The following is a 23,732-nucleotide window of genomic DNA, read 5'->3' on the forward strand; positions in this document are numbered from 1 at the left end:
CGGGTCCACAGAACTATTCCTCACATGAATCACAGAAGGAGAATGAGTGAGTATACAAAAATACTCGGTCAGAGAGCTCAAAACCGCCCACATGAACCAGTAACATATATAACATCCAGCAATGAATTTCATACCAGCAACTTATCATTCCATTTCAAATCATTCCGTACTTCGCCATTTCTCACTACTAGCCCATTTTCCTACTACTCAGTCACTTCATCATATTCGATCCCGAAGGTCCATCACGACCCACCCCCAAAATTCATCACGATCCGTCTATCCATCTTGATCCTGAAGGTCCATTTCGACCTAACGGTCCATCTCGATTCCTACATTTGCAGCTCTATATAAATCGTCCTAGGTACTATGAATAAAACCAACTCTTTTTTTCCTAATTTTAAACCTTATGTTTTCTAGAGTGATTCTAATTTGTTCATTGTGAAGAGTCGATCTTTGGTGTGACTCCTCATATCAAAACCAATTTATCAAAAGATTTCCACAATCTCTGGTGTCACTAACTAAAGATCTAAGGAGCCTCGTAACTTAGGTTTTGGGTGTTGGGTTTAATATATTCAGAGTTCAACCCACACGACTTCTTATATCCAAAGCTCCAATTGTTTATCATTTCTTCTATCGAACAACAAGACTAGAAACCAAGAAACCAAGGAACAATGCACCTAGACACCTTCCTAATCTCAACCAAAAGGTAAGTATTTGAATACAATGTTTTTTTTTTTTGTCAAACGAATACAATGTTCACTAATGGTTTTTGTTCCTTGTTTCTTTTGAATTTCCATTTGGTTTAGCTCGTCTTTGATTCTGAATAAATGGACGTCGCCAGTTAGCTTTTTAATTTTTTTGTATGTAATTATTTGCTTCAAAGACCCTAGAAAGCACCAGCTACTTGACTATATATAAGGTCCATTACAGCTGTGTAGTATTTACTCAATATCAATAAACAAACTGAATTGTTTTTTTTGTGAACTTAAACAACAGCTGTAATGAAACTTCTCTGCTTAGATCATGAGAGCAGTACCTTCTAGGCCAGAGTTGATTGTGTGTTTTTATCACAAGTTTTACACAACTTATGTGGTACACTTAGTTCCATCTTCATCAATCGCTTTATTATTGTTCACCAGCGGAATCCATTGAAACGATTAGATCGAGTCTTTGAATCCACTTTTGGTTAAGACGGCCAAGTTTTGCCACCTCGATTCCACAAGAATTTGTCAACCTAGGCTTGTATCATGAACCAACCACAATATCAGGCACCATAGTAGTAAGAGAGGACTTCATTCAAGTTGGGGAGCACTTGATAATTCTAATGAAGCAAGAAGACTTATCCCCTAATTGAAGAGCAAACACTCGTTTTGTCTAATTTAAGAGCCTTAAATACATATCTATCAACCAATCATGGATAAACATCCAACGGCATGCACCAATCTCTAACTAATATCGTTTCAAATGAGAAAAAAAATCATGTTTTAGAGCAACTCCAATGAAAAGTTTTAAAGTTCTCAAAATACAAATTACCAATCCAAAAAATCTTTAAAAAATATGTTTGAGTTTTCCGTAATTTTGAAATACGAATAATTAAAACTAGGTGTTTTGTCCGCACATGCGGGCATAATCATCTGTCGAATACTTATTTTACTATCCAAAAATCGGCATTATAAAACTCTAATTGGTGAACATGTTGAAGGAAAAAAAATTATGGTGAATTCTTTGTTCCCCATGGAGAAATGAATTTATAGGAAAAAATTTCCTTATGCAATTTTGATAAGGAACAAATTGAACAAAAATTCATATTTTTTTTTATTTTTTCAATTCCTCAAATGAAATTTTATTTTTTATTTTGTTCATTTTTTTCATTCTTTTAGTGGTCACCAACTGAAGCTATAGTTTTTCACGAATTAAACTTAAACCGGTTTTGAAGTAAAAGCAAGAAAATTTATTTTAAACTCAGTCACAAGTTAAGTTATTATTTATGATTTTAAATAGTTAAATCAAACATCAAATTATTTATATATGTCAAAAAAGCGTTCATCAAACTATGGACTTATTATTGTGTTAAAAGTTTTAAAACACGCATATATTAGAAATAGTTTAGAAAATATCTTTATATAAATATTTTTGTTTGACTAATATTCAATTATAAACCGTTTTATATCTTAGTTTTTTAACTTTATAATAAAAAATATTATTTCAGATAGCTAAACAATATATATAAGAATTCTCTTAATTTTAAATATATTTTCACAATTTTATTATATTAATTTATAATTAATTATTTAATATAACATGTAAATTTAATATTATTATAATAAAATGCGTGTTTTATTATATATAAAATTTATTACGGGTTTGTAAAAATTAATAAATACTCAGTTAAAACTAATAATAAATCAATGACCTATATAAAAGTTTAAAACCTAATAAAATATGACAAATAAGAAAATAAGAATTTTAGTATAACATATAGATTTTAATATTATTAAATAAAAATTCGTTTTTAATTATATAAAAAATTCATTACGATATTTTTTAATTAATAAATTAGTGATTCAGCTAAAAATTATTAATAAATCAATGACTAAGCTAAAACCTAATAAAAACATGACAAATAAGCAAAATTACCTAAAATCATGGAGAACATGACAAATAAGCAGAATCACTTCATAAATAATAGTATAGATATTAATACTTAGATATACATATATGTATTTTGTGAACATTTTGTTGAGAAATCCTATTGAGGTCACTCTTAGGTTTTTTTTATTAAAGTACAGTAATATTTTTATCAGGAAATAAATAGAAAAGAATACTTAATGAGGGGGTTATTCCGAAATATACATGTATCCGAAGTTAATAATGAGAAAGATTTTAAAGCTATAGTTGATAATATAAGAAAACTTAAAGGAGAAGAGAATCACTTTCCGCGTTTCCTGACCAAAAGCTTTTTTTGTTCAACTCCGATCGAAGTCTCGTTCTGCTAATTGGAATAATCTTCCCTTCAAAGGTTTGAGATTCGTCTTGGATCATGATGAATTCCATCTTCGGAAAGCGAAAAACTCCCGCAGGTTTCTTCAAACCCTCAGATCCCTCTCGAATTGCTTCTGTGACAAAAAAGAAAAAAAATTGAATTGTTAGGGCTTTCATCATCGCTGTTATTTTGATCTATTGTTTTGTGACATCTTCTCCTCCGTCTGGTGTTTTAATTTGGGTTTTCAGAACTTCTGCGGGAAAACAAGAGGATGCTTGATAAGTCAATCAGAGACATTGAGAGGGAGAGGCAAGGCCTTCAGACACAAGAGAAGAAGCTTATTACCGAGATCAAAAAGACAGCAAAGCAGGGACAGATGGTTTGTTTTTGTCTCTCTTATGTTAACCTATATCTTGTGTACATTAGAGTTATGAAGTGTTTGGTTGGCTTATTATGCTTTTTAGTTTTTAATGAGCTTTATAAGTTTGATTGAATAGATTGTGTTTAACTCACAGTTTGACTTTAATTGATTTTTGGTACTCTCAGGGAGCTGTGAAGGTGATGGCAAAGGACCTTATCAGAACACGACACCAGATTGAGAAGTTTTACAAGCTTAAATCCCAACTCCAAGGTGTTTCTCTTAGGATCCAGGTATATGCTTTTACTTCTTGCCTTTGGTTATTGCGAAAGTTCCGTTTCCAAAACTAATGTTTTGTGTTAATTTCAGACTCTGAAATCAACGCAAGCAATGGGAGAGGCAATGAAAGGTGTGACTAAAGCAATGGGGCAGATGAACAGGCAGATGAACCTGCCGTCTCTGCAGAAAATCATGCAAGAGTTTGAGAGGCAGAACGAGAAGATGGAGATGGTCTCTGAGGTGATGGGAGATGCTATTGATGATGCTCTGGAAGGAGATGAGGAAGAGGAAGAGACTGAAGATCTTGTTAGCCAAGTCCTTGACGAGATCGGTATCGATATCAACCAAGAGGTAATCACATTCTTCTTCTTTTTAGATATCCAATCAACAAAACTGAATCTGAATTGAAACTGAGACTGGCTGCTTCTGCAAATGCTTAACTTGATTGAACTGGTCTGTTGGTGTTTCAGCTGGTGAATGCTCCTTCTGGTGCGGTGGCAGCACCAGCAGCAAAGAACAAGGTGGTGCAAGCTGAGGCGGCCGGAGCTGAGGACGGTGGGGGAATAGATAGTGATCTTCAGGCAAGGTTGGACAACCTTCGAAAAATGTGAGGCGTTCTCGGTTTCTGTATATTTACTGTTACCCTATTACTTTTAAACTTCAAAGGAAAATGTGGCAAACCAAAGATATGGTTACGATTTGAGGGTGGGTTTGTAATAATTTCATAATTTGGTCCCTGATTTATAAATCTCATTGTTGTCCCTTTATACTTTTGGACACAGCTCTAGTATGACCCTCAGGAGAAAAACAAAAATATCTGTTATCACCAATTCTAATTTATATGGCTATAAGGATAGCAATATTAACAAACTGACATTAATGAAAGTTTAATCTCAATCGGTATGATAATGTTTTTTTTCTTCGATCATAGCCATATGATTTTCATTAACTCTTTTGGTTGAGACATATTTCCTTTCTAACTTTTAACCAAAAAGTCATTGTTTAAATAAGAATATATAACTATGTGATGACCCGGAGATAAAATACCTAATATAATGATACATTTGCAATTTAAAATCAATGATGTATTTGTATTTTTGTTTTTCTTTCTTCTAAGTGTAAGAACATGTTTCAAATTAATAAAAATATAAACATTACAGAAAATAACATATAATGTTTCTAGTTGTTTTTATTTTACTGATTTGATGGTGGTAGTTGTTTAAAAAATTGAGTTTGATTTTTTTTTGTTTACTTCATCGTACTTGATTTTATGTTTATAAAAATGTAATATGATTTCACGTTCAGTTTTATTCAGCCATTTTATAGATTTTTAAAATTTATGTTCATCCCAAACAAATTCAAATTGGCTGAACTAAAAATATAACCTTTTCTTTCAGAGCTTCAATCGAGAGAATCAAAATCATTATCTATCGGCAAAAAAAAAAGAATAAATTATACAACCAAATTTTGCTCAAACTATTCTTTAACATTATATATACAAATATGTAAAATTTGTAGGAATCCCTTCGGCTCCATCTTCATTTTCCAATTTTTCTTTCCAGAAAATAATCATGTTTTTCTTTTTGATACATTAAATGACAAAACATCAAAAGAAAGAGTTTAATGTTTATTCATTTTTATATTGGAATTTGATGATATATATAGTAAAGTATTGAGTGGTCTATTTAATGTTATTTTTAAAATAATCTTAGTAAAATCGGTTCAATTAAAAAAGAGAAATTTTGTATGTTTACCACTTTTTTGATGTAATTATTTATCTATAAAAATATATTATTCATTAAGTGGCTAAAGACTCTTATACCATTGTTCACTATATATAATAAATAATTATTTAAATAATTTAATAAAAAATAATTTTTTTTATGTTTTCGAATTATACTTCGATTTTTTTTAAAATATTTATTTGTTTTTTCATAATTTCCTTTTGAAAATCAAAAATTATGTTTGTAACTTTTAAAAAAATAATTATATTTTTTATTTATTTATTTAAGTATTTGTTATAATCATAAATTTCACATTATAAAAACTATACTCTATTTTTCAACTCTAAAATCTAAGCGTAGATTAGTTAATTTAGGGCTATAAATATCTTTTGCTTTTCAATAAAAATGAGTTTAAAATTGATCAGTGTAAAGATATTAGGAATCTGATATTTTTGGTAATTGTTTATATTTAATTCAAATAAAAAAATAATAATAAAAAAAAATTAGAGTTATTTTCTACTAATCCTTCTTCTCTTTCTTTTTTTTTGGTCAACAAATCCTTCTTCTCTTTCTATATCAACAGATTAGCAGTGCAAAATTGACTCTGAACGAGAATCCCAAATCTAGGGTTCGCTTTCAGGGCGGCGTGCAATCCAATGGCGAGTGTGTACATCCCCGTTCAGAATTCAGAAGAAGAAGTTAGGGTTGTTCTTGACCAGCTCCCTCGTGACGCCTCCGATATCCTCGATATCCTCAAAGCCGAACAAGCTCCTCTCGATCTCTGGCTCATCATCGCGGTTCGTTATCGAGCTCTCTTCAGATTAAATGGATTGATAAATAACTTCTAATTTAATTTTTCTGATTTTGGCTTGGTGAAGAGAGAGTACTTCAAGCAAGGGAAAATTGATCAGTTCCGTCAAATATTGGAGGAAGGCTCAAGCTCTGGTACATGATAATACTGCTGCCATCATTCAGATTATGATTTTAACTGAAAGAATACTCAATTTGTTTGTATTCTTCTTGATAAGATATTGACGAGTACTATGCTGATGTTAAGTACGAGAGGATAGCAATCTTGAACGCTCTCGGTGCCTATTACTGCTACCTTGGTAAAACCGAGACTAAACACAAGGAAAAAGAAGATTATTTTATCTTGGCTACTCAATACTACAACAAAGCCTCCAGGATCAATATGTGTGAACCTACCACTTGGGTTGGCAAAGGTAATCACTCTCACTTGTCTTATTCATTTTCTCATGCTCGATACTAGATACAGCTATGTTTATTCTCCTGTACAATGCCTTCAAGATAATAAGATCCTGAAATGTAATTTGTCGGTTTGCAGGTCAGCTCTTACTGGCTAAGGGTGAAATAGATAATGCATATCAGGCATTTACGATTGGGTTAGGCACTTCTGAGGACGTTCCTGCTCTTCTGGGTCAGGTATATTCTGTAATGATTTTCATTTTATGCTACGTAACTAATGAGTTGTAGGTTGTTGGATTCTATATATGATTTTTAGTTTTTTCTTAGTTTCTTGAAGAACAATCATGGTTGTCATGTTTCTTGGAGCATAACTTTGGTTGCTTGAGAAAGTCTTGATTTAGAATTGTAGGTACAGTTATGTCTGTTTAAGACATTAATGTCTTCTTTGTTTCTTGAAGCACATATACATATATGTATCTAGGAAACGAACATTATGAGTTAGCTGGTATATCAGATTCCGGATCTTACAGTGGAGTATTAGCTTATTCTCTACTACTTTGCATATCAATAACTTACCCTGTCACATATACAGGCTTCTGTGGAATTTCACCGTGGACGTTTTTCTGAGTCATTGCAACTGTACAAGGTATGCTTTTTTTTTATCATCAATTAATATATTTCTGTTTGCAAATTTTGAATTTATAGTTGATATGGTCTATATTTGGAACAAATTAATAATCTTTTCATTTATTCATTGACTATCTTAAGAGGGTCTTGCAACTACATCCCGGCTGTCCTGCTGCTGTGAGACTGGGAATTGGTCTTTGTCGTTATAAGTTGGGACAACTAGATAAAGCACGGCAAGCGTTTGATCGCGTTTTGCAGGCAAGTAGGACTGGGATGTTTTATCTCACTTTCTTATGACACAGCCTATTGAAAGCTTCAATAAAGAGTGCTATTTACCATATTCTATATCTACAGCTAGATCCTGATAATGTTGAAGCTCTTGTGGCACTTGGGATCATGGATTTACAAGCAAATGATTGTAAGTATAACTCAGTTTTAAATCTTACTGAAGAGATTCTTTTAAATAAACTTCTTTTTGGCTTTTACTGATGACATTTCATGTGTGTAGCTTTAGGAATGAGGAAAGGAATGGAGAAAATGCAGCAAGCGTTTGAGATTTATCCCTACTGCGCATCAGCCCTGAATTATTTAGCCAATCACTTTTTTTTCACCGGCCAGCACTTTCTCGTTGAGCAGCTGACTGAAACGGCACTAGCTGTCTCAACTCATGGGCCAACTAAGTCGCATTCTTTTTACAATTTAGCACGGTCATATCATAGCAAGGTTTGACATCTTTTTGTATCATCTTGCCTACCTTGTCTTGAAGATAAGTTTAGCCAGGAACTATGTGGTCTACCCTAGTATACGTTAGGGTGAAAAAGCTCTGAACTTGCCAGTGTTAAGAAAATGGAGGAAGATAAAGAGAAAAGCTTGCTTAACGATTTTATTTGACATATAGGAGAATATATCATTTTGTTTCCTTTGTGTAATCTACCTTTCTGATGTTCGATGATGTTCTTCTTCTAGGGGGACTATGAAAAGGCTGGGATGTACTATATGGCAGCCATCAAAGAAACTAACAATAAGCCACAAGAGTTTGTGTTTCCCTACTTTGGTAAATTCCTGTTTCCTGCCCTACTGAATTCCCTTCATTCTTTGTATTTTACCATCTGAGTCGTTAGCAAAGATCATACTATCTGTTTCTAGTTTAACTCAGGTCGATCATTTGTTTTTGTTTTTGCTGACGTTGCAGGTTTGGGTCAAGTACAACTAAAGTTAGGGGAGCTCAAAGGATCAGTATCCAACTTTGAGAAAGTATTAGAAGTCTACCCTGACAACTGCGAGACTCTGAAGGTCATGCTTTTTCTTATTGGTCTTTCATCCTTTATTTTCTCATTTGAAATGCTTCATGTTCAAATTTCTTTTCCTTATTTAGGCTCTCGGACACTTATACACTCAGCTTGGAAAAACTGATAAGGCCCTTGAGTACATGCGGAAGGCCACAAAACTTGATCCACGTGATGCCCAGGTCAGTTTGGTTTCATAATTCAAAAGCCTGATCTTTCAAAATGTTGATACTTGATCTTGAGAACACCTTTTCGGTTATTTTATTCATAGTTCCTAACTTCTTAAATCTTAAATGTTGCTCGAGATTCAGTAGGGCTATGGATCTTTATCTATTGCAATTGTTTCCAAGCTTTGAAGCATTTTCTTTCTTTACTTTCTACATAAATCTTGTAGGCATTTGTTGGCCTTGGTGAGCTGCTGATATCATCTGACACTGGGGCTGCACTTGACGCCTTCAAAATGGTTAGTTTTATTTGAAGTATGTATTGATAATTGTATCTCCTGTTCAAGTACATGAGCATTGTCTGAAAACATAAAAAACGCCCAGGCACGGACGCTCATGAAAAAGGGAGGGCAAGAAGTGCCTATAGAAGTCCTGAATGACATTGGTGCTTTACATTTTGAGAAAGAAGAATTTGAGGTTCGTAATGCCTTTGTTACTGCTCGTTTCTTTTAAAATTTGGCTATTGTCTTCAATACACTTGGTCGTTTCAGTCTGCGCTAGACAATTTTAAGGAGGCTCTGGGAGATGGAATATGGATTAGCTTCCTTGACGAAAAAGAAAAATTAGAGGAAACAGGTGTATCTGTTCAAGGGTACAAGGATACTGGAATTTTCCATAGGCTGATTGAAAATGGTCACTCTGTCGATGTACCTTGGAACAAAGTCACAACCTTGTTTAACATGGCTAGATTACTTGAGCAGTTACACAAAACTGAAACAGCGACTTTTCTGTATCGGTTGATACTTTTCAAGGTATAATAACTCTTACTCTCTTGTGGTATTATTTGTTTCTATGGTTGTAAGATATACTTGCCATGTCTCGCGTAATTTTTTTTGAATGCTTGATGATTTTGCTTCTCTTGATTTCGGTGGACTTACTCTGACTATCTATTTCGTGCAGTATCCTGGCTACATAGATGCTTATTTGAGGCTTGCTGCGACTGCCAAAGCTCAGAACAACCTTCCTCTAGCTATTGAACTGGTCTTCTACAATTTTCAACATTCTATTCATTTTTTAATATATTAGCTTGTTTTCTATTTCTGACCGCGTTTTCTACGTTCCCCTCTTAGGTGAATGAAGCTCTGAAGGTGGACGATAAAAATCCAAATGCTTTGTCTCTGCTTGGTGAATTGGAGCTTAAAAATGATGACTGGGTTAAGGCAAAAGAAACCCTTCGAGCTGCTAATGATGCGACTGATGGGAAGGATTCATACGCTATTCTTTCTCTGGTATATTATTCTATTTCCATTTAGTGTGGTACGGCCTTAGATGGTTTCTGGTTGTTCCCACTTATTCTACAAGATCTTTTGCTGGGCGTAAAATTTCTTCTTGCAATGGTGCAGGGAAACTGGAACTACTTTGCAGCAATGCGCAATGAGAAAAGAAATCCAAAATTAGAAGCTACACATCTGGAGAAGGCCAAGGAACTTTATACTAAAGTATAATTTTCTTCGCTTCTCTCTTCTCGTTATTACCAATTTGGAAATAAATCCTGATTGTGTTTTGGTGGAGGGTGGTGGACGTTTCAATAATATTTTTATAGGGCGTCAATGATAATAGTTTTACTCATTGTTGGTCGTTGGGATTAACAGGTCCTGACTCAACATAGTTCCAACATGTACGCTGCCAACGGTTCTGGCATTATACTAGCAGAGAAAGGACAATTCGATATCGCCAAGGATATTTTTACTCAGGTCAGCTAGATCATTTACCATTCATGCTTAGGCTAGTTAGATTCTTCAAGTCACTGAAACTTCGACAATATTTTAGGTTCAAGAAGCTGCAAGCGGAAGTGTGTTTCTTCAGATGCCTGATGTATGGGTGAATCTGGCTCATGTGTACTTCGCTCAAGGGAATTTTGCCTTAGCCGTGAAAATGGTTTGTCATTTCTATATAGTATCGTCTCCTTTTGGTTTAATTTCAACGTTTTGCTGATGTCTTCTATTCCATTTCAGTATCAAAACTGCTTGCGGAAGTTCTTTTACAACACAGACTCTCAAATTCTTCTTTACTTGGCCCGTACCCACTACGAGGCTGAGCATTGGCAAGAGTGCAAAAAGACACTGTTAAGGGCCATTCACTTGACTCCTTCGAATTACACATTCAGATTTGATTTGGGTGCTGTTATGCAGAAATCATCATCTTCCACACTTCAAAAGAAGAAGAGAACAGCTGATGAGGTTGTCATACTAAAAATAATCTCTTGTACTATTTTCCCTTGTGTTTCTTATGCTTTGACGATCAACAGATTTCAGCATGCATCGTTTGGGAATAGATAGGACTACGAGCTTGTTTATGTAGAACTTGGGAAGATAAACAGATTTTAGAATGCTTCTACAATGTGTATAGTAATGGCTAAGATTTGAAATCCTAGTTTGAGTTACACTAATAATTCGTGGAATAGGGAATAATTGACTTTTTAACTGACAAGTGAATCTGCTTGATTGACTATGCAGGTGCGCTCAACAGTGACAGAAGCAGAGAACGCTGTTCGCGTGTTCACTCAGTTGTCTGCTGCTTCAGACCTACAGGTTCATGGGTTTGATAGTAAGAAAATACAAACCCATGTTCACTATTGCACACACCTTTTAGAAGGAGCGAAAGTTCACCGTGAAGCTGCTGAGCGCGAGGAGCTACAGAACCGGCAGAGACTAGAAGTTGCTCGTCAGGCTGCCTTGGCAGAAGAAGCACGCCGTAAAGCTGAAGAGCATAGGAAATATCAGGTAACTGCAGACTTGCAAGTTAGCTATATTGAAGATATTTTCAAGGCTGTGATATGCATTGATGGATTCTCTCTCTTTGACAGTTGGAGAAAAGAAAACAGGAAGACGAACTGAGACGACTCAAGCAAGAAGAAGAAAAAATTCAACGCATAAAGGTGTGTGGTCCCCTGCTTTTGATTACAATGCAGATGTGTAGTCTCGAGAAGAAGAAAAACATGATGTTTGATACTTTGAACTTGGCTTACTTCTTTAGACGTTTAGGATATTCTGATTTTGTTCTTTAATTTTGAATGTTTAAGGAACAATGGAAGAGCAACACACATGGATCTAAGCGTAAGGATAGAGCTGAAGATGATGATGGGGAAGGTAGGCCGAGCGAGCGGAAAAGAAAGAAAGGTGGGAAGAGAAGAAAGAAGGACAAAAGCTCAAGGGCTCGACATTATGAGGATGATGATGAAGAAGCACCTACTATGGATGATCATAATGAAGTGGAAGATGAAGACGCCAACACCAATTATAATAGGGAAGAGGAGAATCAAGAAGCTGAGGAGCCTGTGGATGATGATGATGCTCATGATCTTCTTGCTGCTGCTGGGCTTGAAGATCCTGATGCTGATGATGATGATGGGGTAATGACAATGCCAGTTCTTTTTTTCGGTTGGAATCAAAGACAATGTTTTGACGTCGGTTTTGCTTGGGTGCAGGTACCTGCTTCAGTTGCAAGACGAAGAAGGGCACTTTCGTCATCAGATGAAGAAGGTGAATTGATGGAGAGTAAGCCAAATTCAAGCCCGCAGAAAGAGAATTCTCCAGGAAGGCAAGAGAGCAATGTGGAAGAAGAAGAAGAAGATGCTAACTTGAACGATGAGGAGTAGACCAGTTGAGATCTTTCATACTTAACAGATCTCTGTGTTTGAAACTTTAGTGATAAAGATTCCATTGGTTGTCTTTATTCAATTTTCCTAGGAGTGATAAGTGCGAGGACAAATAGCATTCACATGCCAAGGATCAGTTTTAAATATTGGGTTATTTGGGTTGAGCCTTGTTTATTATTATTGTGATTGTTAAATGGAAAGTTACTTCTTTTTTTGTTTCGACACCAGTTTAGGGAGACAAAATATACGTAAGAAAGTTATTCGTTTTATTACAATTAAAAATCTGAATATCGTAAATGTTAAAAATAAACTGAAATATGAGAAATTTTACAGACACTACGAGCATAATATATTGGTATTATGAGATTTTTAAGCCGGTTAGGCATGAGCAAATTCTGAATAAAGATAAAAATATCTTCAAAACAAACGAATTTTTTTAAAATGTCATGATAGACCCAAGATTTACATAAGCGATCTATTACTATAAATACAAGGTAAATGAAAAGAGTATAGAATCGAGAGGTCAGTCTACGAAGCTATAAAAACAAGTCGAAGATCTTCAGAAAATGGAACACAAGAATGTACAGCAGCAACCTAGCTCTTTAGCGAACTAAGCGTCTAGCAATTTCTCTTTGATTTTGCTTCTTAGACTTAACTTTTCAGCATACGGCGAAAAAAAGTCAAAATGAAAAAGAAAGGAATAAAACACACCTCACGCTCACGCGGACCAAACTAAACAAATCAGCACGTGAAAAGAGTGGTCGGTCTTACACCAAAAAAAAAAAAAAGTGGTCGGTCCAAGTGCCGAGAGCTTTCCTCCTCCGCTCACCTTTTGTGTATATAAAAAAACAATAACCAATCGCAAGTCCACAACACCCAACTTTCACTCTTTCAATTTCTAAATTCTAAAAAGGTAAAGTCCTCACAGACTTGGTTACTCTTTTTTGTGTGTAGACGGACACTGTTTTGTTCTTCTAGTAAATGAAGTTTTAGCTAACCAATCAATGCTTTGACAGTTGATTTCTCAGATCTGAGACTTTTCTTTGCTTGATCGATCGGAGGAGGAGGTATGGCGGCGCAGGGAAACTCCACGGACACACTTTTCTCTCCTTACAAGATGGGAAGATTCGATCTCTCTCACAGGTGATTCGATTTTAGCTTGATTGATTGATTGATTTGATGAATTATAGTGAATCTCATACCGCGTTTGTGTGTTTCAGAGTGGTTCTGGCGCCGATGACACGTTGCAGGGCGTTGAACGGCGTTCCGAACGCGGCGTTGGCGGAGTATTACGCTCAACGCACCACTCCCGGCGGTTTTCTCATCTCGGAGGGCACCATGATCTCTCCCGGATCCGCAGGGTAATTTCTTTTCCCCGTCACGTCAACGATGAAATTGCTGTTAACTGTTCTGTTTATTATTCTCAAAAGGGTAATAAACTAATAACTAAGAAATAAATCAGATTTTATTTCTCCAGATCATAGTAGTTTTTTGTTATAAAATATCCTCTATAACCCAACTTTTATAATATTTGTTATAATTAAAATGTAAAATCAACTAATTCTTATTGCTCTGTGGGAGCCTTTGCTATACAAAAATAAATCTAAAAGCTTTTTACATTGTTAAAATATTGAGATATGATCAAAGGCAAAGATAAACCATTAACAAAACGTGTATGATTTGAAAATGTTAACTATTCGCCACCAAAATAATTTATTATGACGAAAAAAAAAGAAATGACTTGCTTTAACGTAGGTAAAGAACTTACCAATAGTTAAGTGCCAAGATAAGGATGGAGATGTGTGTTTGTTTTTAAATCTCAGCACACATTCAGACAAAAGGTTGAGAATTACATATTTGAGAACACTAAAATTCGTTACCTACGTTATTAGCATGTCGCAATATACAAGACTTGTAGTTTCAACAAAAATTATATATATATATATATATATACAAGACTTGTATAATAATGTACGCTACTCGGCTGCAAATAGTCCAATTAGTTTGATTTTTTTTTCAGGTTTCCACATGTACCAGGAATCTATTCGGAGGAACAAGTAGAGGCATGGAAGCACGTTGTGGAAGCAGTTCACTCCAAAGGAGGTTTCATCTTCTGTCAATTATGGCATGTTGGACGAGCTTCCCATCCGTGTATGTCTTTTTATTTACTAAATATTTCTGAAAATATTTGGAAAATCATTTTAACATTTTCAGTTTGATTTTGAACAGTGTACCAACCTAATGGTGGATTGCCAATATCGTCAACGGACAAAGCCATATCAGAAAGATGGCGAGTTCTGTTGCCTGATGGATCACACGCGAAATATCCTAAACCTCGGCCTCTACACGCTTCGGAGATACCTCGAGTGGTGGAAGATTATTGCAACTCGGCTGTTAACGCAATCCGAGCTGGTTTTGATGGGATTGAGATCCATGGAGCGCATGGTTACCTCATTGATCAGTTTATGAAAAATGGGATCAATGACCGTACCGACCAATATGGAGGCTCCATTGAAAACCGTTGCAGATTCTTACTTCAGGTGCCAATTTTTTAAAAGTTAAATATATTCTTTCAAAAAAAGTTAAAATATATTTTGTTTTATACAAACAGAGTTTCTTCAAACTCTGCATTGAAATTAACATTTTCTGTAATATAAAATGATAAAAATTGTTATATTTGAAAAAAATCAAATATTCTTCTTATTTCTATATAAAATATACTTTAATATATATAAATCTACAAATAAAATTTTATGTAAATTAATAACTTTATAAATTAATAAAAATATTAAAATCACAAAATTATTAATTTATAAAGTTTTTTACTTTATATGTAAACATCTAATGTGAAAAGAAAGTTTATTTGTTTTAAAATAAAATATCTTTTATTTTATGAATTATTTCAATACAAATGTCAGTAAAACATAATTCTTCTGAAATTTGCGTTTAGAGTTAAAACTTGTTCATATTATGATATGAGCTATGTCATTAAAAAAATATTGGGTGGATTGCAGGTAGTGAAAGGTGTGGTTTCAGCCATAGGAGCTAGTAAAGTTGGCGTGAGGATATCTCCAGCAATAGACCATCTCGATGCAACTGATTCCGACCCACTCTCCCTCGGGCTTGCCGTGGTTGATTTGCTCAATAAGTTACAGGACGATACTGGCTCCAAGCTCGCTTACCTTCACGTAACACAGCCTCGGTACCACGCTTATGGGCAAACAGAATCTGGAAGGCAAGGCAGTGATGAGGAAGAAGCTAAGTTAATGAAGAGCTTGCGTACGGCTTACAATGGGACATTTATGTCTAGTGGAGGTTTCAACAAGGAACTTGGTATGCAAGCCATTCAGCAAGGGGGTGCTGATTTGGTCTCCTTTGGCAGGCTGTTTATTGCAAACCCTGACTTGCTTTCGCGGTTTAAGGTTGGTGCGAAGTTGAATAAATATAATCGGAAGACGTTTTACACTCAAGACCCCGTTGTTGGCTACACAGATTATTCCTTCTTGGCTCCAGCTTCTCGCCTCTGAGTTTGAGAAACGAGGAGAAGATTTATAGATATCTACATCAATTCATTGATGTTATTTTGTTTATTGATGTTATAGTAAACCAATAAATTCTCCGTAAAATGACAATGGTAATCATATAGTATATATCCTGTGTGGCCTGCTTGTTCGTGTTTCATTGAATCGTTAGTGGTTGCCTTTTTGTTTTGCTTTGAGAGCAACATGTATTAGCTAAAGTCTTGAACCAGTGGTCTTAGTCATGTTTCCCCACCGCATATTCGCTCTCACTCCGTCAGTTTAGGAGTCTTACTTTTGGCACAGAGTTCTTGTGTCTCCGGTATCCTGTCGCTTCATGTTTGTCTTTGATGGCCTCGGTTTAAGCGGTAAAAACCGACGAGGCTTTGTTCCTTTAGAATGGTTCCAGTTTGAGTAAGTGGTTCTTCTCATCTCCAGGAGGTTTATTCTGTCAAGCTGCGGGTTGGTTTGGGTTTGGAGGGATTAACCCTTGGTGTGAAATCTTTGTAATGGTCTTGATGCTTGCTTCTGGATTCGTTGGCTTTCTCAGATAGCGCCTTTAAGGCTCTTGGCTTCCCTAACAGTTATGTTGATGCTACTTTGTGGAAGTGTGATTCTGGTGAAGGATTTGTGTCTTTAAGGTTTAAGGTTTAGTTTGTGTTGTAATGTCTCCGAGATGGTCGGCTTGTGGCTCCAGTTTATATCCGGCCTAGTTTCTCTTTAAGCTCTTTGTAGTCTAGCTTGGTGATACAGTTCGTCCTAGTATAGGATGTGATGATTGTGTATTGAACTCTTGTTCTTTCTTTGTTTAATCCCAAAGAAATGAGTATTGAAAATGATTTTCTCCCATGGATAAGATATCAACATTTGATCCGGTTAGGCAGGCAAGTATTAGAACAGAATGAAAACAACTTGAACAAAGCCGTCTATGAAACCATAAACATGTAAAGTGGTTCAATTACAAAGTAGAAACTTGCAAACTTCAATCATTAGAGAAATAGTGCAGCAGTTATTACATATCAGCTAAAGTGACAAACTAGAAACATAACATATTCTCTTGAAACTTAAAAGAAAAACAAAGCCGATGGGGAGATCATATGCTCTATTCGAAGACCCTACTTGTTGAGGTCTTTGAAAACGGGGCTGTCCAGAGCAACACCCATTGAATTCAAGCCATTGTCCACATAGATGGTTGCACCAGTTATGGCAGATGCCAATGGAGATACCAAGAAGGCCGCTGCATTCCCAACTTCATCTGCATCATCAATCATATTCCTCATTTTTTAATAAAATTTCCAATAAAAAAATTGAAAGCCAACAAGAAATGCTTGTATAGAAGGAAAATGAATGAACCTGCGGTCAGTGTTTTCTGAATAGGCGCGTTATTGTATGAATACTCAATCATGGTGTCTATGAAGCCAATTGCTTTCGCTGCTCGGCTTCCCAAAGGACCTGCAGAGATGGTGTTGACCCTAATGTTTTGTTTCCTTCCAGCTTCAAATGCAAGCACACGTGTATCACTCTCTAGTGCGGCCTTGGCAGAACTCATACCTCCACCATACCTAACAACAGAAATTAAAAGAGACACTTGTAATCATCTATTGAGAAACCAAACAATGTTGTGAAGCTATAGTATGACCCTTACCCGGGAATGATCCTTTCAGAGGCAATGTAAGTAAGAGAGATAGAAGCACCTCCTAAATAATCAATAGAGAAACAAATAAAATTTTTAAAAAAAAATTATAAAGAAGAAGAGGAATACAAAGTTTTGTGACATACCTGGGTTCATAATTGGGAGAAAATGGCTAAGGAGGGAAACAAAGGAGTAGCTGGAAGCAGAAATAGCAGCAAGATAGCCTTTCCTCGTTGTCTCCAGAAGAGGTTTGCTAACCTAAAAATATCAGAAGATCTCCCATCAGGCAAAACAGAATAAAGTTCTTGTAAAACAGTTTCAGATAGAGTTCTTGCCTCGGGTCCATTTGCAAGTGAGTGGACAAGAATGTCAATGCTTCCAAAATCTTGTCTCACACATTCTGCAGCTTCCTGTACAGTCCAGTTTGATGATCCAGCATATCGCTTATTCGCTTTCACCTGGAAAAATAAAATGTTATCATAACTAATTTGGATATTAAGGGTTTTAATATGATGTGAAAGATGTAAATCTCCCTTACATCTTCAGGGACATCATCAGGAGTGTCAAAGACAGCATCCAAAGGATAAACCTTTTTAATCTCCATCAATGATCCGTCTGGCAACCTGAATTTGAGATATTAGATGATGTGGAAAAACAAAAGAAACAAAGAGTTGATCAGTTTTGTTGTAAGTCCTTACACGCGTGACTGGTCGAATTTTCCACGTCTCAAGCTCGTCTCAAAAATGTTAAGCGCCTAGTAGACCACTCACAGGTCAGAACATGAGGAAACTAAAAGTAGTAATACAAAAAAAAAGGAAACTTACAGGAACCCAAGTCCCAACCAAAATTTCAGCACCAGCAGCAGCAAGAGATTTGGCTATGGCCCAACCATATCCATTATCATCAGCTATACCAGCAATAAAGGCCCTTTTCCCTAGAAACCATTTAACGCAGTTGATTTAATCCAAACAGCTCACTGTCTTGTAAATAGCAATCAATCTTAGTAATGATGATTAAGATATGACTACATAGTAACCTCTCAAATCAATGGGAAGTCCAGAAGAAGCCTTGCTTTCGCTGGATTCAGACATGGCCTTTGTCGAAAAGGAAAAACTCTTTTTAGAAGCTGGAAGAGCACTGTCGTTTCTCAAACACCCGAGGTTCGATAGATGTCGAGTGGAAGTGAGCTTATCCCATGATGCGTTCCCGTGATTGACACCGACAATCCCTGCTTTAACAACTTTGCTAGAGGCAGCAGAAATGCTTGGCCTTGTTGTAGCCATTTGCAAGCTCGAAGCTGCTGATGTTGCCGCCATCCTCGCAATATTTCAAATATTTTCTGTGCAAAAAAAATGTCAGAACATGTAAAGAAGACCAATGAGCTTTCTTTCTAACAATCCAAGTTATAATAATCTGCACAAAATGCAGATCGACACAGACATTGGAGAAATAGAATTGAAAATGTCCTGCATTTATAAAAATGATTTGATTTATAATACGCAATCCAAGTTCACATTGACATAACAAAGAAAACAAATGGCACAAGTTCTGGATTTTTCGCAGCTTAACGTCAGAGAAAACTCAATTGACTGAGATAATTAAAAACCCAAAACGAATCTGCATTTTTCCATCAAACAAACAGAGAACCAAAGAGAGAGAGGGGGAGAGATAGATACCTGATAGAGCCTAGAGAGAGAAGAGAGAAGAGAGAAGAGAGAAGAGAGAAGAGTAGGTTTGCTTTGGTGTGAAGTGGGGTATGTAAGGGGAGCGGGTTCGATGAGATCGAGGTGTTTGTTGTGTCTGGCGAAGTTAAGAGGTTGATTGTATGTGGTTTTTGTTTTAGTTTTTGGTTTTTGTAAACAAAAACCATTTTTCATCCAATTAATTTTTAGTTTTTAGTTTTGTTTTTGTAGAAATCATTTGATTTGCCAATCAAGATTTTTAATAAATAGATTTCTTAAAATTTAGAGAAATTAGTTTTTGAAAAGTTTAACCAATTTGTGAAGAAAAACCAAAAACCAACTTTTGTGAGCTTTTAAAAGGAAAAACGAATTTTGATTTTTTTTTGATAGAAACTACAATATTTAATTAATTAATAATTAATAAATAACATTTTTATAAAGATAAATAATCATACAATTTTTAGTACATTAGCTATAATTTAAAAAATAATGTGATATAACTTATTTGTGTTTAATATCTGTAAAATAAATTTATATAGTTTATAAATAATATTAATTAATTTTAAAACTTAGTTATTAATTTCTCTATATAAAATAATAGAATAATTTTAATAATTACTAGTCACATTAAAAATAACTAAAATTATAAAAACATAATATGTTTTAGTAATACAATATATTGTATTAGTCATGAAAAATAAAAATAGCCATTCAATTTTAAGAAAATATAAATAATTTATATGAGAAAATTTTATAATTAGTTTCAAAATTTTAAGTATTTTTATTTTTATATAATTTATAATATTTAAAAAAAATATTGCTATATAAGTTTATAAAATTAAAAATAATTTATATAAAAAAAATTTCTAAGTAGTTTCAAACTTTTAAATATTTTTATTTTTTTGCAATTTATATAAATTTTATGATAAATATTTTATTGTAATATAATTTTTAATAAAACTATAATAATTAAAATATGTTATTATATTTTAATTTAAAATAATTATCATAATATTTTGACAATTTTAATTGTAAATATAAATATTTATTTCTATTTTGTTGTATTATTTCAAAGTAACTCATTACTTAATTTTTGCAAAAATAAAAAAAATACTGCAAAACCAAAAACCAAAATCTAAATCTAAAAACTAAAAACTAAAAACCAAAAACTGAAAACCAAAAACTAAAATCTAAAAACCAAAAACTAAAACTAAAAACTATTGCAACAATCATCACCTAAGTGAGAAGTTTTTTGTCCCAACTAGACAAACCGGATCGGTTTCGTCACAAACCGGATATTCAAGGTTTATCCGTAACCTCTTTCGGATCTTTTATTTTTCGGGACTATTACACAATTTTTTTTATTTAGGCCTTATTGTTTGACTAATTTTCTGTTTTTGGTTTTTTCAGATATTGGTTTTAAAATTTCAAACTATTATTTTATGTTTTGTTTTTGTTTTTGTTTAATTTTTATTTTAAATTTTGAGTTTTTTATTTTTTGGTTTTTATACTAAAGTATAAAAAATTTTAGATTTGATTTTGTTGTAAAATCATACCAAGTTTGAGGTGATTCGTATTAAAATGAGAAATTCATGTTATTCAAACGTAAATTTTAAAATTGATTTCAGTGTTATTGAATTTATCATTTCATAAAATATTTTGGAATCTATTATTATTAAACAAAATTTGAGTTGTAGATTTAATAACACTTTAAGTGTCTTTAGAGTATTTGAGAGGTGATTTTCTCCCATGGATAATATATCAACATTTGATCCGGTTAGGCAAGTTTTAGAACAGAATGAAAATAACTTGAACAAAGCCGTCTATGAAACCATAAAACATGTGAAGTGGTTGAATTAAAAAGTAGAAACGTGCAAACTTCAATCATCAGAGAAATAATGCAGCAGTTATTACACATTCGCTAAAGTGACAAACTAGAAACATAACATATTCTCTTGAAACTTAAAAGAAAAACAAAGCCGATGGGGAGATCATATGCTCTATTCGTCGATCAAGAAGACCCTACTTGTTGAGGTCTTTGAAAACGGGGCTGTCCAGAGCAACACCCATTGAATTCAAACCATTGTCCACATAGATGGTTGCACCAGTTATGGCAGAGGCCAATGGAGATACCAAGAAGGCCGCTGCATTCCCAACTTCATCTGCATCATCAATCATATTCCTCATTTTTTAATAAAATTTCCAATAAAAAAAATTGAAAGCCAACAAGAGAATGCTTGTATAGAAGGAAAATGAATGAACCTGCGGTCAGTGATTTCTGAATAGGCGCGTTATTGTATGAATACTCAATCATTGTGTCTATGAACCCAATTGCTTTTGCTGCTCGGCTTCCCAAAGGACCTGCAGAGATAGTGTTGACTCTAATGTTTTGTTTCCTTCCAGCTTCAAATGCAAGCACACGTGTATCACTCTCTAGTGCGGCCTTGGCAGAACTCATACCTCCACCATACCTAACAACAGAAATTAAAAGAGACACTTGTAATCATCTATTGAGAAACCAAACAATGTGGTGAAGCTATAGTATGACCCTTACCCGGGAATGATCCTTTCAGAGGCAATGTAAGTAAGAGAGATAGAAGCACCTCCTAAATAATCAATAGAGAAACAAATAAAATTTTTAAAAAAAAATTATAAAGAAGAAGAGGAATACAAAGTTTTGTGACATACCTGGGTTCATAATTGGGAGAAAATGGCTAAGGAGGGAAACAAAGGAGTAGCTGGAAGCAGAAATAGCAGCAAGATAGCCTTTCCTCGTTGTCTCCAGAAGAGGTTTGCTAACCTAAAAATATCAGAAGATCTCCCATCAGGCAAAACAGAATAAAGTTCTTGTAAAACAGTTTCAGATAGAGTTCTTGCCTCTGGTCCATTTGCAAGTGAGTGGACAAGAATGTCAATGCTTCCAAAATCTTGTCTCACACATTCTGCAGCTTCCTGTACAGTCCAGTTTGATGATCCAGCATATCGCTTATTCGCTTTCACCTGGAAAAATAAAATGTTATCATAACTAATTTGGATATTAAGGGTTTTAATATGATGTGAAAGATGTAAATCTCCCTTACATCTTCAGGGACATCATCAGGAGTGTCAAAGACAGCATCCAAAGGATAAACCTTTTTAATCTCCATCAATGATCCGTCTGGCAACCTGAATTTGAGATATTAGATGATGTGGAAAAACAAAAGAAACAAAGAGTTGATCAGTTTTGTTGTAAGTCCTTACACGCGTGACTGGTCGAATTTTCCACGTCTCAAGCTCGTCTCAAAAATGTTAAGTGCCTAGTAGAGCACCATTCAAAGGTCAGTGTACATGAGGAAACTAAAAGCAGCTCAATAGAGTTTTAAAAAAAAAAAAAACTTACAGGAACCCAAGTGCCAACCAATATTTCAGCACCAGCAGCAGCAAGAGATTTGGCTATGGCCCAACCATATCCATTATCATCAGCGATACCAGCAATGAAAGCCCTTTTCCCTAGAAACCATTTAACGCAGTTGATTTAATTCAAACAGCTCACTGTCTTCTAAATACCAACCAATCTTAGTAATGATGATTAAGATATGACTACATAGTAACCTCTCAAATCAATGGGAAGTCCAGAAGAAGCCTTGCTTTCGCTGGATTCAGACATTGCCTTTGTCGAAAAGGAAAAACTCTTTTTAGAAGCTGGAAGAGCACTGTCGTTTCTCAAACACCCGAGGTTCGATAGATGGCGAGTGCAAGCAATTTTGTCCCACGATGCGTTCCTTGGATTGGCACCGACAATGCAGGTCCTTGCTTTGCTAGAGGCAGCAGAAATGCTTGCCCTTGTTGTAGCCATTTGCAAGCTCGAAGCTGCTGATGTTGCCGCCATCCTTCACAATATTTTAAATATTTTTCTGTGCAAAAAAGAAAATGTCACAACATGTAAAGAATCAAAACATGTCTTAAGCAAATGTAAACAAGACCAATGACAATGAGCTTTCTTTCTATCAGATATTTCATATCGATTCCACGTGTACAGCTATAGTCATTTCTTTGTGCTCTCATGTACATTGAATCATTGATCATTTTAAGTTAATGTGGATAAGATTTTAAGTTCTGAGCTTTCTCTCTCTCTCTCTCTCACCTTAATACTTTCTAACAATCCAAGTTATAATAATGTGCACAAAAATGTAGATCGACAAGGACACTGGAGAAATCGAATTGAAAAAGTCTCAGAAACCCATCTGCAGTTTTCAAATTATTTGATTTATAATAAGCAAACCAAGTTGACATAACAAAAACAAATGACACAAGTTCTGATATTTCGTCAGAGAAACTCAATCGAGTGAGATATTAAAAATACAAACACATCTGCATTTTTCCATCAAACAAACAGAGAAGCAAAGAGGAAGAGGGAGAGATAGGTACCTGATAGATCCTAGAGAGAGAAGAGAGAAGAGAGAAGGGAGGAGAGTAGGTTTGCTTTGGTGTGAAGTGGGGTATGTAAGGGGAGTGGGTTCGATGAGATCGAGGTGTCTGTTGTGTCTGGCGAAGTTAAGTGAGAAGTTTTTGTCCCAACTACACAAACCGGATCGGTTTCGTCGCAAACCGGAAATTTAAGGTTTAACCGTAACC

At 34.8% G+C, this 23,732-nt stretch overlaps 5 protein-coding genes across 8 annotated transcripts; 3 read left to right on the forward strand and 2 right to left on the reverse strand.

Moving 5' to 3' along the window:
- The first annotated feature begins 2,848 nt into the window (after positions 1-2,848).
- On the forward strand, positions 2,849-4,387 carry LOC103860351 (vacuolar protein sorting-associated protein 2 homolog 1). Its single transcript, XM_009137939.2, has 5 exons — positions 2,849-3,080; positions 3,232-3,362; positions 3,530-3,634; positions 3,711-3,971; positions 4,091-4,387. Exons 1-5 carry the CDS (start codon positions 3,041-3,043, stop codon positions 4,229-4,231), a joined length of 678 nt encoding a protein of 225 aa, XP_009136187.1. The 5' UTR covers positions 2,849-3,040; the 3' UTR covers positions 4,232-4,387.
- A 1,496-nt stretch (positions 4,388-5,883) lies between these two features.
- On the forward strand, positions 5,884-12,500 carry LOC103860352 (protein CTR9 homolog). Its single transcript, XM_009137940.3, has 24 exons — positions 5,884-6,141; positions 6,223-6,289; positions 6,373-6,567; positions 6,690-6,787; positions 7,143-7,196; positions 7,319-7,435; positions 7,532-7,595; positions 7,686-7,900; positions 8,144-8,231; positions 8,370-8,470; positions 8,553-8,645; positions 8,858-8,926; positions 9,012-9,104; positions 9,179-9,439; positions 9,588-9,668; positions 9,758-9,916; positions 10,031-10,126; positions 10,280-10,381; positions 10,458-10,565; positions 10,643-10,867; positions 11,144-11,410; positions 11,494-11,565; positions 11,710-12,039; positions 12,115-12,500. The coding sequence occupies exons 1-24, from the start codon at positions 6,001-6,003 to the stop codon at positions 12,283-12,285; spliced, it is 3,267 nt and encodes a 1,088-aa protein (XP_009136188.1). The 5' UTR covers positions 5,884-6,000; the 3' UTR covers positions 12,286-12,500.
- Positions 12,501-12,888: 388 nt separating this feature from the next.
- Positions 12,889-16,063, forward strand: LOC103860353 (12-oxophytodienoate reductase 3). 2 transcript variants are annotated; one of them, XM_033287602.1, is made up of 6 exons: positions 12,889-13,197; positions 13,300-13,428; positions 13,506-13,646; positions 14,306-14,436; positions 14,515-14,825; positions 15,300-16,063. In XM_033287602.1, the coding sequence occupies exons 2-6, from the start codon at positions 13,355-13,357 to the stop codon at positions 15,810-15,812; spliced, it is 1,170 nt and encodes a 389-aa protein (XP_033143493.1). In that variant the 5' UTR covers positions 12,889-13,197; positions 13,300-13,354; the 3' UTR covers positions 15,813-16,063. The 2 variants fall into 2 exon arrangements, with proteins under 2 accessions (XP_033143493.1, XP_033143492.1); XM_033287601.1 differs by lacking the exon at positions 12,889-13,197 and having other exon boundaries at positions 13,203-13,428.
- A 646-nt stretch (positions 16,064-16,709) lies between these two features.
- On the reverse strand, positions 16,710-23,676 carry LOC103860354 (enoyl-[acyl-carrier-protein] reductase [NADH], chloroplastic). Of its 2 annotated transcripts, none has more exons than XM_009137943.3 (10): positions 19,113-19,350; positions 18,473-18,775; positions 18,261-18,370; positions 18,135-18,190; positions 17,975-18,059; positions 17,772-17,894; positions 17,583-17,694; positions 17,449-17,500; positions 17,157-17,365; positions 16,710-17,058 (listed from the first exon to the last, which is right to left on the reverse strand). In XM_009137943.3, exons 2-10 carry the CDS (start codon positions 18,750-18,752, stop codon positions 16,919-16,921), a joined length of 1,167 nt encoding a protein of 388 aa, XP_009136191.1. In that variant the 5' UTR covers positions 18,753-18,775; positions 19,113-19,350; the 3' UTR covers positions 16,710-16,918. The 2 variants fall into 2 exon arrangements, with proteins under 2 accessions (XP_009136191.1, XP_033143494.1); XM_033287603.1 differs by lacking the exon at positions 19,113-19,350 and adding an exon at positions 23,526-23,676 and having other exon boundaries at positions 16,716-17,058.
- LOC103860355 (enoyl-[acyl-carrier-protein] reductase [NADH], chloroplastic) lies at positions 16,712-23,726 on the reverse strand. 2 transcript variants are annotated; one of them, XR_004456256.1, is made up of 11 exons: positions 23,526-23,726; positions 22,710-23,010; positions 22,498-22,607; positions 22,359-22,414; positions 22,199-22,283; positions 21,996-22,118; positions 21,807-21,918; positions 21,673-21,724; positions 21,381-21,589; positions 21,081-21,280; positions 16,712-16,866 (listed from the first exon to the last, which is right to left on the reverse strand). XR_004456256.1 is itself a non-coding variant. In XM_009137944.3 (10 exons), the coding sequence occupies exons 2-10, from the start codon at positions 22,984-22,986 to the stop codon at positions 21,141-21,143; spliced, it is 1,164 nt and encodes a 387-aa protein (XP_009136192.2). In that variant the 5' UTR covers positions 22,987-23,011; positions 23,526-23,651; the 3' UTR covers positions 20,947-21,140. The 2 variants fall into 2 exon arrangements, 1 of the variants encoding a protein (XP_009136192.2); XM_009137944.3 differs by lacking the exon at positions 16,712-16,866 and having other exon boundaries at positions 20,947-21,280; positions 22,710-23,011; positions 23,526-23,651.
- Between the last annotated feature and the right edge of the window lie 6 nt (positions 23,727-23,732).

The sequence above is a fragment of the Brassica rapa genome, chromosome A03 (assembly GCF_000309985.2).
Source record: "Brassica rapa cultivar Chiifu-401-42 chromosome A03, CAAS_Brap_v3.01, whole genome shotgun sequence".
Classification (NCBI taxonomy): Eukaryota; Viridiplantae; Streptophyta; class Magnoliopsida; order Brassicales; family Brassicaceae; genus Brassica; species Brassica rapa.